The 14470-nt window shown below is 37.2% G+C and overlaps 1 protein-coding gene across 5 annotated transcripts in view; it reads left to right on the top strand.

Annotated features, from left to right (window-relative positions):
* The window catches only part of Zdhhc20 (zinc finger DHHC-type palmitoyltransferase 20), a 43185-nt gene extending 29190 nt beyond the window's left edge, over nucleotides 1–13995 (top strand). The window contains exons 7-13 of one of the 5 annotated variants that reach the window (XM_010607486.2): nucleotides 1076–1111; nucleotides 1876–2008; nucleotides 4611–4737; nucleotides 8724–8813; nucleotides 10580–10695; nucleotides 11828–11904; nucleotides 13016–13995. In XM_010607486.2, the coding sequence (XP_010605788.1) occupies nucleotides 1076–1111; nucleotides 1876–2008; nucleotides 4611–4737; nucleotides 8724–8813; nucleotides 10580–10695; nucleotides 11828–11865 (540 nt within the window). In that variant the 3' untranslated portion in view covers nucleotides 11866–11904; nucleotides 13016–13995. Of the gene's footprint in view, nucleotides 1–1075; nucleotides 1112–1875; nucleotides 2009–4610; nucleotides 4738–8723; nucleotides 8814–10187; nucleotides 10233–10579; nucleotides 10696–11827; nucleotides 11905–13015 lie in introns of those variants that run through there. The other 4 variants (XM_033759907.1, XM_010607487.2, XM_010607488.3 and 1 more) reach the window with 4 other exon arrangements.
* Nucleotides 13996–14470: the final 475 nt, after the last annotated feature.

The raw sequence follows: 14470 nt of genomic DNA, 5'->3' as shown, positions 1-14470 counted from the left end.
GGGGGGGGGGGTAGTGTGAGGGACAGGGTGCACAATAAACAGTGGACAGGAGGGGCCTTACTAAGAGGGTGGGACTGGAGCAGCTTAGAGGGACTTGGGTAGGGGGCAGGAGACCAAGGAGAAACATGTTGGTGTCCTTAGCATGTTTGGGGCAGCAGCAAAGTGGCCATTGTGCTGGAGGATAATGAGCAGGGGAGACTTAGGGGGAAGCCAGGGTGTAGGTGTTGGAGAGAGCTGGAAGGTGGCAGTTAGCCCAGTGAACTGGGGAGAGCAGAAGAGAAACGATCAGATCTGTAAAGGGTAACTCTGAAAGATAGGCTGCAAAATGGGAAGGGGGAAGAGTCCCACAGCCAGCACCTGTTAGAGACTGTTGTAGTTTTCTACCTGTAACAGTCATAGCAATGAAGATGGTAAGATGACTTCAAGTCGTGTGTGTGTGTGTGTGTGTGTGTGTGTGCGCGCGCGTGCGCATGTGTGTATTGAGACAGGATCTTGCTATAGCTCAGGCTAGCCTTGAATTAGTAGTGATCCTCCTGCCTCAGCCTCCAGCGTGCTGGGATTACTGATGTGCACCATCACACCTTACTTCAGGTCTGGTTTTTAGAAACTGCTAATCAGAAGTTTTAGAGAAACACATAACTTGCTAAAACATTTTATTCTTTCTAGACACAAACCTGTTAAAACCTGAATGAAAAACTACATGTTAAAGTTGTACCTGAATTGTGCTTGAAAAGCTGAATATTTTTATCTGATTTTCTCTTGGGTTTATTTTAGAAAATATTGTAGATATCTATTAGAAAACAACATCTTGGCTGGGTGTGGTGGTGCACACCTGTGATCCCAGCACTCGGGAGGCTGAGGCAGGAGGATTGCTGTGAGTTCAAGACCAGCCTGGACTACATAGTGAGTTCCAGGTCAGTCTCAACTACATAGTGAGACCCTGTCTCAAAAAAAAAAAGAAAACAACATCTAGTGTTCCTTCGAAACATACAGAATTTATAACATAGTGCTCAGGTGATCAGGATAATTTAATATAAAAATTGGTTTCTTAATACATTGTCTCTATTTGCACAAGCTTTGCCGCAGGAAATCTACAGAGAATTGTCCAAAGGTAAAACACATCATTGCCATGACATTCTCATTATCTCTTTTATGACATTTTATAGTGAATTGTATACAGAAATTTGCTTCACAGGATAGTGACATAAAAGAATCACTTGAGGTAAAGAGAGAGAAAAGGGAAATATCAAAATAATCTAATGTATAGTGAGGGTGTAACTCAGTGGTAGAGCATTTAAGGCCCTGGATTGCATCCTCAGCACTAGAAACAAAAACAGACAAAATGCTTTATAATTTAAATAGTGGGATGCATTCTTGTAACTGTAAGAAAGAATAATAGAGAAGCTGTTTTCATTTAATATCTTCTGGGAAATACATTTATCAAAATTGCCAGTTACTTCACAGACTCTGGAGAGGGTGAAATGGTTGGAGTCAGAGCAGCTAAGGCATGGACACTTTTGCATGGTGTCACATTTCTGGTGTCCCAGAAATAGATACCTGAGAAACAAAACAAAATTTCAGCATATCCCAGTTAGTTTCTGGTAACAGCATATATAGTTAAAATGAGGAAATATTTCAGCATAGCTTCTGTATTTTGAGGGAAGCTTGACTATAAAGTACAAAAGAAAATTGTAAGGCAAAGAGTCCATCTTGTCATTTTATTACTAAGGGATACTGCTGAAATTTTTAAATATTTAAGAGCAATTTTTAAATTTTTTGTTGGATTCAGCAACAGCAGTCTGTAGGCAGAACTAAATTATGCGATAGTTTAGAGGTTTAATACCCTTAGAATTAACCTTTTTTTTCTTTCCTCAGAATGAACCGACAGATACACGTGCAAAATTCCACATACTTTTCCTTTTCTTCGTGTCTGCAATGTTTTTCATCAGTGTCCTCTCACTATTCAGCTACCACTGCTGGTTAGTTGGAAAAAATAGAACAACAATAGGTAAATACGCTAAAATAAATAATTGTTTAGGAACATAACCACAAATGAATATGAAATCTAGACAAGGACAGTAGTCAGATGATACAGCAGTATGAAATGGATCTCTGTTAAAACTGTGCTTGGATACAAACAGTATATAATAAATGTAAACGTCAGTCTGGGCGTGGTGGTACACGCTTGTAATCCCAGCACTCAGGAGGCTGAGGCAGGAGGATCGCTGTGAGTTCAAGACCAGCCTGGGATACACAGTGAGTTCCAGATCAGTCTCAACTGCATAGTGAGATGCCAGAGATTTAGCGCAGTGGATATCTTCTGCCTGTCTTGCAAGTGCAAGGTCCTGAGTTCAATCCCTGGTACCAAAATAAACAAATCAACTACATAGTGAGACCATGTCTCAAAAAAACAAATAAATAAATGAAATGGTTCATTATGTTGAAGAACTAAAAATTACATTTTTGTAATTTCAGTAATAGGTTATATATGAAAATATGGAATTTTAATAACTAAAAATTATAATTTTAATATAGAGTACTACTTGACTAGCATATGCAAGACCCTGGGTTCAATCTCCAGCACTGCAAATAAGCAGGCACATGCATACACGCTGGGAGGCTGAGGCAGGAGGATTAAAAGTTGAAAGCCAGCTTGGGCAGCTTAGCAAGACCTTATCTGGAAAGAGAGCTGGGGATGTAGCTTGGCACGAAAGCTCTGGGTTCCTTCCCCAGTACCACAGATAAAAAGAAGGCTAAAAATCACCTGCCCATCTGAAACTCATGTCTACCAGGAGAATTGTGAAGAAACTGAACTCACTGTGTAGCTGTAGGCTGGCCTTAAACTCACAGTGATCCTCCTGCCTCAGCCTCCTGAATGCTAGGTTTGCAGTGAGTACCAGCACTCCCAACTTGGGAACAGTTTTTAATATAGAATACTGAAAAGAGACTTTAGGGAAGCATTTAGATAGTAATTACATTTGGATCTTTCTAAGCTCATGTATCATTGGATCCTGTAAATTATGGTTCCAGGGTAAGGATTCCTACACTTTCCAGGGTAAAGATTTCTACACCCTTCCTCCCCCAGCTTACCTTCTACTGTTGAGCTCTCCTCCACTTCCATCATTCTTTTATCCTTTTTACATGTGAATAAAAGTTCTTACATTAACTAATTTGTTTGTCTTCTTCATAGAATGTCCTGCCATCTCCTTATTCTTAATCAGAGATAGCAAAACTTGGCATGTTGATAAAGGCTACTACCCCTTAAAATCTTCAGCAAAGCTAAAAATGAAAATATTTCACATAAAAAAACAATTTTTGCTTTCCAAAGGATATATCTGATAATGAATAGTGGGCCTATTTCCCACCTGGTGTCAGTTGGAGTTGAGTGGTAGCCACCTGCTGTAGATGGTGTAGAAATGCTTTCACTTTTGCAATTTAGCTCACAGTTTTTGCCTTGATCATATGGCCTGCTACAGTATTCTGGCCCATGCTTTGAAAACACATTGCCTTAGCACACCATCTTTCTTACAGCCTCATCTTCTCACGTGCCTGGCTAATTCTCCCTTGCTATATCCAGATGTTTATTCTCCTATCTTGACAGTACCTCTGCCCTTCATAGCTGTTAACCCCAATTTTATAATTTCCCCATATTTAATGAGTTCCTGTGTTCAAACTAATCCCTTTGATTTTGGTGGCTTCTCATTCCCATAACCACAATTTGAGCTTTTTTTTTTTTTTTTTTCTTGTACCAGAGATTAAACTCAGGACCTTGCATTTGCAAGGCAGGCAGTGGCACCACTGAGCTAAATCCCCAGTCCATGAGCTTTTAATCACTTAAAACTGAAGAAATTCTAAGGATTACATTATCAACAAGAACATTTCATTCTCTCACTGTAATCTTGTAGTCTTTCCATTGTCCCTTTTCTGCAATCTGATACACTTTGTTTTGTGGATCATTCAGTCCTGTCTTATCCCACACTTTTCTTTCAAGTTTTTCTTCTGGTTTCATTTCTCACCCTTGTCCATTCAGAGTTCTATGATAAAATGACTTCAGTAACTCTTGACTGCACCATCCATTTTTGCCCCTGAGTTTCCTCACTGCCCCATGGCCTGGGTTTTCCAGCAGTCCTTTTTGTCCACACATACAACAAGATTTTTTTTTTTTTTTTTTGGTTTTTGAGACAGGGTCTCACTATGTAATTGAGACTTCCCTGGAACTCACTATGTAGCCCAGGCTGTTCTCAAACTCACAGCGATCCTCCTGCCTCCCAAGTGCTGAGATTAAAGGCGGCATGCACCACCATACGCAGCTTGACGGTTATTTTATATAGTTGATAAAATTAAAATGTACTTTTTTCTAAATAAATTTCAGAAGTTTATGTTTTTAAAAATGTATTTTTTATTGACACATAATAATTGTACATATTTATAGGCTACAGTATAGCACATATATATAATGTGTAATAATCTGCTCAGGGTGATTGGCTTATCATCTATTCATCATTTCTAGTTATTTTTAGTTGCTACTAATAATTTAAATTATATTTATGGTTTAACATGAGATATAAGCAAAAAAATTTGATAATTAATTAGCTTATTTTTTTTAATAGAATCATTCCGCACACCTACATTTTCATATGGATCTGATGGAAATGGTTTCTCTCTTGGGTACAGTAAAAATTGGAGACAAGTCTTTGGTGATGAAAAGAAATATTGGCTATTTCCAGTATTTTCAAGGTAATTTATAAAATGCAGGTCTCTAGTTATGGAATCTGTAGTAGACTGGGTCTCTGATTAAATGTATTAAGATTCAGAGAATATAATAGAGATATTTTTGTGGGCCTTTAAAATGAATGATCAGAATAACCTTATCATATATAAAATATTTTATTCTCTTTCATATAAAATTAGATACAATAGTTTGAGCATACTATATAATGGAGAGCAAAAAATACAGATGATACATAAAAATAATCCCTTATTTTCTTTAAAAATAAATTGTTGGAAGTGAATCATAACAATTTATACCTACTGTAGTTGGAGCTTCAAAGATTCCATCACAGAAGTGAATAATACATTCTTTCTTAAAACACGGTGCAGCTTTATGTCAGTTGTAAAAGAATATATACTAACGATGATTCATAGTTTCCATGTTTCTCTTAATTCCCAGCCATTTTAGAACATCTCCATAACCAAGTCATTATATAGAAGGAAAGTATTTATAATTGAAGTGGTATATTTGTTACAGTTAAAAGGTTTTTTCCTTAACCAAATTACCTATTTGGGGATTAAAAAAGATTTATGTGGTATTCATCTTTGAAGGCTGCTTTTGCTTGGTATTGAATTTGCTCCACTGTTTTCTGGCCTATGTTTTTTGTGATAAGTTTGTGGTCCTTTTATTTACTTACACTATAGTGAATGTGTCTTTTCTATGACTACTGTAAGGACTTTCTGTTTAATCACTTCAAAATTTTAAGATATTACCTTGGTTTAGTTTTCATGTTTGTTGTTGGGATCAGTTGAGCTTCTTGCCTCTGATTTTATAGTTTCATCAAATTTGAAAAAATTGTTAACCATTACTTCTTCTGTCCCTAACATAGAGACTCCAGTTACAGACATACTAGTTCCCTCAGAGCTTCTCCCAGCCCAGTTCATTTTTATGTTCAGTCTTTTCCTTTTACATGGGTCCGTTGCTATATATTCAAGTTCACTGCTGTCTTATGTACTTATTTCTCTATTGTCTCGTGTTTTTGAGACTTTTCTGTTCCCTCTGCTTGGAACATGGATCATTTGTTGAGAAAGTTATTTTCTCTGATCAGGGAATTCATGGTTTTAGGTTCCTGTTATAAAGGTATTATTTTCTTATCTTCCACTGTTCATGGTCTCTGTGGAGCATCATTAACCTTACTCTTGCCCTAATCTACTGTTTGTAAATTACTATATGGACCCATGTTATTCTCCCCGCCCCCCGCCAACACACACACACACTTTTTTTTTTTTTTTTTTGAGACAGGGTCTCACTATGTAGTTGAGACTGATGTGAAACTCACTATGTAGTCCAGGCAGGTCTCTAACTCACAGCAGTCCTCCTGCCTCAGCCTCCCAAGTGCTGGGATTATAGGCGTGCACCACCACTCCCAGCTCACACACCTTTTTTTTGTATCACCAGTTTTAAGCAGTTTTGTGGTGATATTTATCCTGTCTGGGTGTTCATTATGCTTCTTGAATCTGATTTAGTAGCTTTCATCAGATTTAAATCAATTTTACCTATTATACCTTCATTTGTTTTCTTTTTCAATCCTGGGATTAAACCCATGGACTTTACCAAAGAGCTACAACCCAGCCCTTTTCGTTTTTTGTTTTGAGACAGGGTTTTGTTAAGTTCCTAAGTTGCCTGGGCTGGGGTTGAACTTGCCATTCTCCCACCTCAGCCTTCCACTGCTGGGATCACAAGCAGGTGCCACCATGCACTGGCTTCAGTTGGTTTTTTCATGTTTTTGCCTACTGTCCTCTTTTCCAGCCCTTCCCTAACAGCTTTCCTGGCACTCTCAAGTATATATACATGCAGTTTCTTGGTAGAGACCCACACATTCTACCTTCCTCCCCCATCTATTTTTCTGTCTTCCCTTCATTTTGGTTAGTTTCTGCTCCTGTGTCTGAAAGTCCATTCATCTCTGCTTCTGCAGTATCTAATCAGCTGGGAAGCCTATCCAGTGAGTTTTCCATTATAGCTTACTTTTGTTTTCATTATTTCTTATGCCTTTATATTTATGGACCTATTTATAATCATCATTTTAGTATCTACTAATTTTTATTGAAATTGTTAATTTTCTGATTCTTTCTGTTGGCTGTTTTTTTCTTAGCTATGGGTCACATTTTTTATTTTTCATGTCTAGTAATTTTTTATTGGATTGTGCACATTTTGAATGCTAATTTGCTGAATAGATTTTATTCCCTTTTTTTTTTTTTTTTTTTTTTTTTTTGGAGACAGAGTATCTCTATGTAGTCCGAACTGGCCTTGAACTCACTATGTAGTCACTGTGTGGCTTCTAACTCGCTGCATCCTCCTGCCTCAACCTCCAGAGTGCTGAGATTATAGGAACGTGCCACCACGCCCAGCCTATTGTCTTCCTTTAAAGATTATTGAATTTGGATTTGTCAGGAATTAGGTTACTTATGTCTCAGCTAGGGCTTTTTGGGGCTTGTTTTAGGCTTATTTAGGTTAAGTCCAGAGTAGTATTTTCTATGGGGCTAGTTTAGCCTTAGAATTCAAATGAAGTCCCTCAGATTCATGGCTGAGATCTCTCCATTTTGCATGGTCAGAGTTGAATGCTTCCCAAAGTTGTGAGGACTCTACATTTGTTCCTTGCATTTCCTAGTTCTTTTCCCAGATTCACCTGGATAGTTTAATATTTATCAAAACGCTCAAGTGCAGTCATTTCTGTACGTGTCTTTCTCTTCCTCTGCTCTGTCTCATAGATTGAGGCCACTTCAGCTCTCAAAACTCCCATCTCTATCACCTTAATTCACAGGACTACCTTGCTCTGCTTTGGAGTCCTTCTGGTGGGATAGTTGTAGCAGAAAGTTGGTCTGCTTATTTTTCTTTTTGAGACCACAGTGCTGTGCAGCCTTGTGTTGAAACATTACTTCCAGTTTCTGGCTATCTATGATGACATGTTACAGTTACCAGTTATTCTGTCTTGGCTGGAGGTGAAAGCCACTGTTATATACAGTTTTGTTATAAGAATGTAAAAATAAGGCATAACTATACTTATCTTTTTAACACTAGAAACTTCTACAGCCTTGCTACGTAGTTCAGGCTGGCCTTGAACTCATTATGTAACCCATGCTGGCTGTGAATCGTGGCAATCCTCCTGCATCAGCCGCCCAAGAACTAGGACACTATAAACTTCTTAAAGCCAGAGATTTTCTTCTCTTTTGGTCACTGCTATATCCCCAGTGCTTAAAATACCCAGAATGTTACAGGTATTCAATAGATGTTTGAGGTGTTGTTTTTTTGTTTGTTTGTTTGTTTTAATTTGTTTTGCTGTGCTAGAGACCCTACCCAGGACCCCATGCATGCTAGGCAAGAGCTTTATCATTAGCTATGCCCTCAGCCCAAGATACTGATTTGGTGAATGTTGTTGAATGAATACATAAGTGAAACTTATATCTCTAATTTCAGGTTGAGCTTGGATGATTTCTTAAATGACTGTGATAAGAAATCCACTGATCCAATTACTTGCTAACTAGGAATGTTGAACTTAATAGACAGAGAGGACATTGTCTCTGATTTTTTACTTAGCTTATATATATATTTTTTAGATGGAGTCTTGTTACGTTACGGAGTCTAGGCAGATTTCAAACTCATAGACTCAAGTAGTCGTCCTACCTCAGCCTCCCAGGTAGCTGGGATTAGAGGTGCACTTGGTGCCCAGCTGACATTGTTTCTGAATATGTGCAAATTATAAAAGAAAAGGGCTTGTGTGTCCAATGGAGATAATAACCTCTTAATTAGGATTAGGGGCCAGGGATTTAGCTCAGTAGTTTGGTGGCCTGCCTTGCAGGCGCAAGAACCCGAATGCAATCCCTGGTACCAAAAACAAAAAAGAAATCTCAGGACTAAAATGACAACTTAAAGTAATTTTTCCTCACGCCACTAAAAACTAGATGTTAAGTTTGACCTTGAGTCATACATACTATTGCTATTTCTCATTATGCAGCTTGGGTGATGGTTGCAGTTTCCCAACTCGCCTGGTGGGGATGGATCCAGAACAAGCTTCTGTTACAAACCAGAATGACTATGCTAGAAGGTACATTTCTTGTCCCAGTGTTTTTCAGTATTTATTGTAAAACAAACCATGCACATACATATCTTATGGGCACATACAGTAGCAACTCAATAAAATAGATTTAGCTAAATCAGTAAAATGATTTAGCTCACTGTTTCTACTACCTGCCTCACAAACACAAAGACCCAAGTTCAATCCCCGGTACCACATAAATGAAGGAAGGAAGGGAAATTCTATTTAAAGTTTTTAAACTGTGGGTTAATGTATGCATGTACCTAAAATGCTTAGGATAACTGTTTATTTTTAATCCTTCAAAGTAGAACACTTGAGAATAGGATAGAGTACTTGTGTATAAGCATACATTAATAGTTAAACTAGAACAGTACCAATGAGTGGAAATTCTCTGGGCAAACTAGGAAGCAAGGTAATATACTGTATCTTCATAGAAAGTCAGATATTCTTTTAAAACTTAATTATATTGCCGGGCATGGTGGTGCATGCCTGTAATCCCAGCACTTGGGAGGCTGAGGCAGGAGGATTGCTGTGAGTTCGAGACCAGCCTGGGATACATAGTAAGTTCCAGGTCAATCTCAAATACATAGTGAGACCCTGTCTCAAAAAACGAAAAAAAAACCTTGATTATATTGTCTTACATTAATTATATTTTTTCAAAGTATTCATTGTACTAATCATTTTATTTTATTTTGTTTTATTTTATTTTATTTTATTTTATTTTGATAGGTTTTAAGACCGTGTCAAAATAATGAGTACTCAAAAATAGAAATTTTGTTTACTTATCTTAATGGAAATTTTCCCATAATATTTGCATGATAAGCAAACTGTTCCCCTATGGAATTTTAAAGAAGATAAATACTTCTTTTGAAGTGAAACACTTGAAATGTATCTATTACAAGAGTAAATTGTGGTCGGGCTGGGGATTTGGCTTAGTGGTTTCACCGCCTGCCTTGCAAGCACAAGGACCTGAGTTCAATCCCTGGTACTGAATAGGTTAGATAGATAGGTAGATAGGTAGGTAGGTAGGTAGATAGATTTGTGTTCTAAATTAGCATATTGACTTTAGAGAAAGTAAACCTTTGAACCCAATAACCTAAGGCCTCAGACCTTTGAACCCTAAAATTTGTCATGGTCTTTAAAGTCACTGAAGCAGTCTTAAGCCTGGCCTGTGCTCCTGTAAGATGAAGATGATGAGACCGCCTGCAGCCATCGCTGAGAAGTCAGACAGTATATACAGAGTACCTGCCGCACACTCTGGCCTATCGCAGGCACCGACAATCTCAGTTCCCTTTTCTTTTTTCCTTCATGCCCTCCCTCCCTAGTTCTCTTAGCTAGAAGAATAAGTCTACACTAAATCACTAAATCATTTTTTCCCCTTAGATCTAAACTGCAGAGGTAGAAAGCAGAAAACTTGGGAAATGACAGGTAATTTTTTTGTACTGGCCACAGACATAGCTCCTCACCTGTCGCTGTACTACCTTATGGCTCCTGATTAACATGTTAAAACACTCAGACTTGCGTCTGAAGCTTTTTTCTTTTGTCTAATCATTTTCATTGGCAGTGTTGGAGTACAGATTCTTGGCTCTATCGAGCCATGTAATGGGGGATGTGGGCATATTTTTCCTTTGAAGATAGTTTGGCTGAGTGCTGAGGTCTCATGAGTTGCCCTCACATATTTAGGAAAAGTAATACTAATTTGCTGCTTATTAATTTTTTAAGTATCCTTAATTAAGCATTAAATTATTTACTAAATTATTTCCCCCTCTTTTCAGTATTGGCTCAAATCCACCTTTTCCTATCAGACCACTTAGTGAATCAAAAAACCGCTTGTTGGACACTGAATCTCAGTGGCTGGAGAATGGAGCTGAAGAACGTGCTGTAAGATCAGGTAATGGTTCTCATGGAAACACTGCTTGTTTGGTTTAGATGAAATGCATGTAATAAACTAAAAGAATGTTGTATTTTGAAATACTGAAACATGAAACGTTTTAAGAAAATGTCATGTGTGCCCTGCTTGTGTTTATTGGCAGCTTCTCTGGGGAAAGAAAAAAGGTGCAGAGCGAGGCACACATAGTAGTTGATGTGTTTTGTTCAGTTCAGCTGGGGTTTTTGTTTTTAGCCACACATTTTTTCACTCAAAGATGGAAAGTTCTTTTCCTGCTCCTCTGAATAGTGTTATTCAACATTATTCTTTAGGGCCCTGGCATATGCTTAGTTTAAAATAATTTTTGAAAAGTATTGTACTTCCTTGGTTTTTAAAAAATGTGTACTGAGTATGTTTTAACCTTCTTATTGACTTGTCATTTTGTAAATTTTGGATACAGTATAGACTAAATTGAAGTGGGATTTCTCATCAGACCTAGGTTTACAGTATCATCTGACCACTTAGCATTGTAGCCTAAAGTATATTTGGGGTGCTTCTTAATGATAAAAATGTCTGAGAGGTTTCTTAATAATAACAATAACACTGTTGTGTTCTTGCAATGTAGAAAAATAGTTGGAGACATTTGGATTGATTTGTACTAACTCTACAAAATACCTTAAACACTTGCTGTCAAAAAAATTTTTTTGAGGGAAGGATCATTTTTGCTTTTACCAGCATGGCAAAAATTCACCTAATTTAGTATTTTAGGATGATAAGACCTCTTCTGTAGGTTAGTAGAAAACTCATTTTGTGGAATTAATTTTTTGCTGCCTAACATCTTTAAAACCAATGGCTATTTTCACAAGGATAGCGTAAAACTAGATTTTTTTACTCTTAACACTGCTTATTCAATTCCGTGTTCTACAAGAAGGCAAATGGTGCTGTAAGCCTGTTTACTTTTTTTTTTTAACCCCTCCAGTACTGGGGATTGAACTCGGGATATTGTTCTTGCCAGACAGGCACGGTGCCACTGAGCTAAATTCCTGGCTCAGGCCTGTTTACTTCTTACCTGATGGTTCTTAATGTAATCAGTTTTACCACTTAGCCAGTAATTTAATATTTTTTTATCATGTCCTATATAATTATTTGCTTACAGGGACAAATAACCATGTTACAGTGACAGTAGAAAATTGAGTACTACTTGTTCATAACTAACCATTCAATAAGAGCAAGGTAAGACAGTATAAAGGTAATTTCCTTGTACGCATAGTTTCTTTGCATATTCCAAATCAAAACATTTTATAATTTTTAAAAATTCTTTTGAGTTATATCAGCAAAATTAATCAGTACAGGAAAGACTGGAAGTTAACATCTGCCAAAATCTCATTTTTCTTAACTACTTTTAATACAGTGTTAGTAAATATTGGTTGGTAGATAAATGAAGAAATAGCTTAGGATTGATATGTGAACAATTAACCTTTTCGATAGCACTGCCTTATTAATTAGCCTGAGAAAGAAGGTGATTTTTGTATTTTGTTGAAGAAATTTGATCCAGAGAACAATGTTTAAAGTTATAAGCTGAGGAGAAGACTGAAAAGGTTCAGTGATGCTGTTTATCTAGTTTTTATAAGAGACACAGCAACAAGGCATTGCTGGGTGACAAATGTCTTTAGACATAGAGCTTGGAGTTACATGCTGCCACTGTTCTGTTTTCACACAGAGGGAGTCAGACTCCACTTGGAGTCTCAGGGGAGCATCCCTTTCGGGCTCACTCACATCACCAGCTTATCATCAAATTGGGTCCTCATGGAGGACAGAGTGAGGGCCAGAGCCCAAGATGTAGTACAGGGTTGGGGGTCACGGCTGGCAGAGTAGCTCTGTCTGGAAAGTAGGTCTGAGCCACAGAGAGCCAAAGCTGTGGAATAGCATTCAGTCCCGTAGGGCACTTAGTCCTGTGCCTGTACTGCATCTTAGTACAGGTGGCGAGCTGGCTGGTGCCTGTGGCTGTTCAGAGTCCCTGGCCAGAGCTCCTCTTGCAGTTGTGGTGGGAGCTTGCCCACCTTGACCCAGCACCTTGGAATAGGTGTAGGTGGACAGGGAGTGCCATGAGAATCCCTCTCTGTGAAACCCTCTTGGATTGCTGAAAGGGAAGGAAGTCAGTGATAGCCCCTTATTTACTACTTATAAAAATCTTTATTTTCATTATTAGTAGTAATAAAGCATTCATTTCCTGTCTTGCACTGTTAGCACCTTTATTCTTAACCCACAGAACCATTTAATATATATTGAGAAATTTTTAAAAATCAAGTATTAGCTATTAATTCAGTCATTTCTATTTTCATAGGTGTATAAAAACATTGTGGACTAGTATTTTCCATTTTATTTGCAAGAAAATGATCAATGGAGTGACATCAAATATAACAGAAGATCTATTTTTTAAAAAAAAGGAAGCCTTTGTATGGTTCGTTGGATCCACAGAAGCACTACAAAACAGAATGATGCCTTAATTTTAAGTGTCCATTTGTGCATTGTTGACTCACAGCTCAAAAGTGACTTAATTTTCCTTTGGAAATAACACTTGCCTGTTATGAGATGATGTAATAGGGGCTATCATCCCATGTTAACATGGCATATGTATTTTATACCTAAGTTACAATGTTAGAGTCATTTCTTCATATCCAGGTAAATTTTCACCCAAAACACATATTAAAAACTTGTCTTAAGTGAAGTACATCTGAGACTGTTGGTGTCTGAAATGAATAATATCCACGTTATGATTGCCTGTACTACAATAATGGAAAGAAAATGACTGCTTTTTAAAAATTGAGTGTTGGCTAATTTATACTTTTATACTTTTCAACATTTTTAATAAAGACTTTTATTCTAGGCTATAAAATAACATACTCAGAAGGATTTAGGTATCTAAATATAATTGTGTAGAATATAGAAGATGTTGGTACAATTCATTGAAAGCTTTTTGTTAAGAATATACAACCATGTAGTATACATACTTTGTCCCCAGCATTAAAGAAGATTTGGCAGTATAAAACATATTTGGGGTATGCTCTGCTTTTTAATTACTTTTTTGTTGATATTTAAGGGTATGTAAGGGAGGCACAAAGTTACATGTACTATAAATGATTGGACACCATAGAAATAGATGGAAATGGCTAGAAGAAAAACAAAGATAGGCAGCATATTGTAAAACTGTTAAGAAATAATTTCTATTCTAAAGGCATTTAAAACACACTGTTTAGTTGACTTTCAATTTTTATTTTAGGTAATGGCTAAGAATTATTTTGAAACTTTTTATAGTAATCCTTTTTTGTGTATGTGTGTGTACCAAGGATTGAACTCGGGTCCTTGTGCTTGCGAGGCAGGTGGTAGAACCACTGAGCTAAATCCCCAATCCTTAAAGTGATTTTGAAACAGCTCAAACCAGTGACTTTTAAAATACAAACAACATTTGCAATTTGAACTTTCTGGAAAAAAACTTTAGAATAATACAACTTTCAGGAAGAAAGCGTAAGCCTCAGTAGTCATTTAAAAGTCCCTGTTTTTGAGAAATGGATTCCAGTTTTAAATGCCAAATCTTAAATCAGATTTCCTAACAGTAACCCTTTCTCACTAGACACCTCCTTTAAAACATAGTCTAAATAGGGCCAGGGATTTAGCTCAGTGGTTCCTCCACCTGCCTTATAAGTACAAGGTCTGGAGTTCAATCCCCAGTACCAAAACAAAAACAAAAACATAACCTAAATAAGAGATTGTTGTATCCAGAAAATAGTGTAGAATACTA

Source organism: Fukomys damarensis, unplaced genomic scaffold (genome assembly GCF_012274545.1).
Source record: "Fukomys damarensis isolate Sample0158 unplaced genomic scaffold, DMR_v1.0_HiC HiC_scaffold_38, whole genome shotgun sequence".
Taxonomy (NCBI): Eukaryota; Metazoa; Chordata; class Mammalia; order Rodentia; family Bathyergidae; genus Fukomys; species Fukomys damarensis.
This window is presented reverse-complemented; position numbering and strand designations above follow the sequence as displayed.